At 47.3% G+C, this 4,277-nt stretch overlaps 1 protein-coding gene across 1 annotated transcript; it reads left to right on the plus strand.

Moving 5' to 3' along the window:
* The first annotated feature begins 720 nt into the window (after positions 1–720).
* Positions 721–2,743, plus strand: KIF2B (kinesin family member 2B). The gene is given in 2 exon segments (XM_012503290.2): positions 721–1,152; positions 1,154–2,743. Coding segments are annotated over 2 exon segments (2,022 nt in total).
* Positions 2,744–4,277: the final 1,534 nt, after the last annotated feature.

The following is a 4,277-nucleotide window of genomic DNA, read 5'->3' on the forward strand; positions in this document are numbered from 1 at the left end:
TGCTGTACGAAAGGTGGTTTCATATGAGCAAATTACCACAACGACCTGCTACATGCTACTCATTTTGATTTTGTAATGAGAAAGCTGATTAAACTGTAATAACTTTAAGTTGTGACTCTTAAACAAGTTACACGTTTTGAAGGAGGTGAAAAAACGAAGATGGCAGGTTCGAGGAGCCTTGCTGGGATCCTGTTGAATATCGAAGCCTGAGATTTGCAAATAGCTCTACCTTCATCTGCTCCCACTGATCACTGGAGAGTTAAAGTTTAAGGGAACTTCATAGCAATTCTCAAATTAAAGCACTGAGCTTTGAGACTGCCAGCCAAGGCCTCCTTTTATGCTTAGGCATACATGTACATGGGACATATAAATTAAACTTCAACTCCGTGGTTCCCATTGCTTCTCTGTTACCTGTTCTTTCTTGCCATGATCCGGAGAGCACGCCACATCCTCCTCCAACCCCTTCACCCTCACTGGCAGAGAGCAATCGCTTCATCCCTTTGTGCTCCCGTACCATTCACTCCTAAGCCCTAGGTTCTGCCGCCTCTTCTCATCCTTTTGTGACGTATGGCCCCAATCCGGGCCCTGGCACGCTAGGCTCACAAAGGCAGGCACAGACTGCAACCCTGCTCCGTGCTCTGGGCGCTTCAGGCTGGCTTAGGTGCTGCTGCTCCAACCCCAAGGGCCCTGGAGCGCTCCCTGATACCTCCGTCACTCACCATGGCCAGCCAGTTCTGCCTCCCTGAATCCCCACGCCTCTTGCCCCTGAAACCCTTGAAGCCACATTTCAGAGACATCCAGGTGGGTATCTACGTGGCGATCCAGCGCAGTGACAAGCAGATCCACCTCGCTGTGGCCACGGAGATCAACAGAGAAAACTCTTGGGTCACGGTAGAGTGGGTGGAGAAAGCAGTGAAAAAAGGCAGGAAGATTGACCTGGAGACCACACTCCTGCTGAATCCAGCTCTGGACTCTGCTCAACGCCCCATTCCGCCCCCGCCCTTGTCCGCCTTGGCTCCAGCGCCCTCTTCGGCCGTCAGGGACCTGCGTACCACCACGAAACGGGTTCTGATGATCCCCCAGAAAAACAAAACAGCCTCAGGGGACGGCCTGGACGTGAGGGTCCCCAGCAAACCTTGTCTGATGAAGCAGAAAAAAGTCTCCTTGCCTCTGGGAAATCCAGAAACTGCAGAAGCAGCGGGAAAAGCGCAGGCGGCAGCAGCAGGAGATCCGAGCTAGAGGCGCCCTCGATGGCAACACCAGAAACCCCAACTACGAAATCATGCACGTGATCGAAGAGTATCCCAGGCACCTGGACAGCAGCAAGATCTCAGTCCTGGAGCCCCCGCAAGAACATCGCATCTGCGTCTGCGTGAGGAAGCGGCCTCTCAACCAGCGAGAGACAACCTTGAAGGACCTGGATATCATCACGGTCCCCTCGGACAATGTGGTGATGGTGCATGAGTCCAAGCAAAAGGTGGACCTCACTCGCTACCTGGAGAACCAGACCTTCTGCTTCGACCATGCCTTTGATGACAAAGCCTCCAACGAGTTGGTGTACAAGTTCACCGCCCAGCCACTGGTGGAGTCCGTCTTCCGCAAGGGCATGGCCACCTGCTTTGCCTATGGGCAGACGGGAAGTGGGAAGACGTACACCATGGGTGGAGACTTTTCAGGAAGGGCCCAGGATTGTTCTAAGGGCACTTATGCTCTGGTGGCACAGGATGTCTTTCTCCTGCGCAGAAACTCCACATACGAGAAGCTGGACCTCAAAGTCTATGGGACATTTTTTGAGATTTATGGGGGCAAGGTGTATGATTTGCTGAACTGGAAGAAGAAGCTGCAAGTCCTTGAGGATGGCAATCAGCAAATCCAAGTGGTCGGGCTGCAGGAGAAAGAGGTGTGCTGTGTGGAGGAAGTGCTGAACCTGGTGGAAATAGGGAATAGCTGTGGGACTTTCAGGCAAACATCTGTCAACGCTCACTCATCCGGGGGCCATGCAGTGTTCCAGATCATCCTGAAGTCAGGAGGGAAACTGCATGGCAAGTTTTCCCTCGTTGATTTAGCTGGGAATGAAAGGGGAGCAGATACGACCAAGGCCAGCCGGAAAAGGCAGCTGGAAGGGGCAGAGATTAACAAGAGTCTTCTAGCCCTCAAACAATGGATTCTGGCTTTGGGTCAGAACAAGCCCCACACCCCATTCAGAGCCAGCAAACTCACACAGGTGCTCCGGGACTCCTTTATCAGCCAGAACTCCTCCACTTGCATGATTGCTACTATCTCTCCAGGGATGACCTCTTGTGAAAACACTCTCAACACTTCAAGATATGCAAACAGAGTAAACAAATTAAATGTAGATGTAAGGCCCTACCATCGTGGCCTCTATCCGATTGGACATGAGGCACCAAGGATGTTCAAAAGTCACATCGGAAATTCAGAAATGTCCCTTCAGAGGGATGAATTTATTAAAATACCTTATGTACAGAGTGAGGAGCAGAAAGAGATTGAAGAGGCTGAAACATTACCCACTCCTTTAGGGAAGGGTACCACAGCTTCAGGGAAGGGCTCTAGCCAATGGCTGGAAAACATCCAGGAGAGAGCTGGTGGAGCAAACCATGATGTTGATTTTTGCATTGCCCGGTCTTTGTCCATTTTGGAGCAGAAAATTGATCTTCTGACCGAGATCCAAAAGAAACTGAAATTATTACAAGCTGACCTCCACGTGAAGAGCAAGGTAGAGTGAAGTCAATGGCGGGAGATCAGGTCCAAAATGCTGCATTGCTGCAGTTTCCACCACTCTTATACAGGAAAACGGTCCAAATTATCTAAATATAAAGATCCTCCTGAAAAGCTTAAAACATCTTAAAATACGCTGATGGGAAACATGCTTTTTTTTCTGCCTCTGTATTTCTGTAGTTTGTTTTCATCCTGCTGAACTGTAGTTTTCAACAGGGAATGGTTCCTCCCCACCCCCTACCAGGACATTTGGCAATGTCTGGAAACATTTTTGATTGTCACAACTGGGGGTGATGAGGATACTGGCATACAGTGGGTTGAGGACCAGAAATGCTGCTAAACATTCAACGTGTACAGCAGCAGTCCCCAACGTTTTTGACACCACAGACCGGTTTTGTGGAAGAGAGTTTTTCCGTGGGTGGGGTTGGGGATGAAACGGTTCCACTTCAGATCATCAGGCATTAGTCCCCTAAGGAGCGTGCAACAACCTATATCCCTCACATGCACAGTTCACAGTAGGGTTCATGCTTCTGTAAGAATCTAATGCTCCCGCTGATCTGGCAGGAGGCGGAGCTCAGGTGGTAATGCCCTCTCACTGCCAGCTTGCCTTCTGTTGTGTAGTCTGATTCCCGAAAGACCACAGACCTACCGGTCTGCAGCCCAGGGGTTGGGGACCCTGAAGTGTACAGGACAGCTTCTCACAGCAAGTAACTACCCTGTTGCAAATATCAATGGTATCGAGGTAGAGAAACCCTGCTGTGATGAAAGCAGATACACTAAACTTCCAGCTGGGAAAGCAAAACACTGTGAGTTAAAGGAAATAGATTGGAAAGACACCAAGGGTACACAGTGGAGTCAATCTAATGATACCGTTCATGAATCTTTCTCTTGCATTGCTGTTTAGATTCAAATGGTTTTTAAGATCTAATCATACTGGGAGGCTGGATTTTCCTTGAAACCATGTATGAGAGCCTAGTATTAGAGGGACTTTTTAAAGGAAACATTTGAGTTGAAATGGCAAAGTACTGTACTCCCTAGCAGTGATTAAAGTGCATGTGTGTAGGGGTGTGTGTATGTGTGTCTGCACGTTTTGCATAAATAGGGCTTTGTTGACTGTAGTGTCTTTAATTTTTTTTCCTCACACACTCTACCATATATTGTATTCATATGTTTCACATAAAAAGCCTTCCTGTATCAAATTGGAGCAGGGTATAAGCCAAACAGTAGAAAAACTCCCACCTAAAATGGAACACATCCCATAAATACCTCAAAAGTAGTGTCAGAAACATTGATACCTTAGATTGATTAGACAATTGAAACATTTTCCTGATTCAAAGATCACAAAGTCCATTCTTTCTTTCTTTCAAAAAAAGCTAATCTGATACGTAAATACAAATATAATAAATAATACGTGCAGCAAACTAATTAGCAAACATAAAATACTGTAACAAAAAAAGAAGGGTCTTTCAGTTTCAAATCTTATAAGTTCCAAATGCTTTTTAAAAAGAAATAAATAGAAATGATTTGCAAAAAAAAAAAAA

This window comes from Nomascus leucogenys, chromosome 14 (assembly GCF_006542625.1).
Source record: "Nomascus leucogenys isolate Asia chromosome 14, Asia_NLE_v1, whole genome shotgun sequence".
In the NCBI taxonomy this organism is placed as follows: domain Eukaryota; kingdom Metazoa; phylum Chordata; class Mammalia; order Primates; family Hylobatidae; genus Nomascus; species Nomascus leucogenys.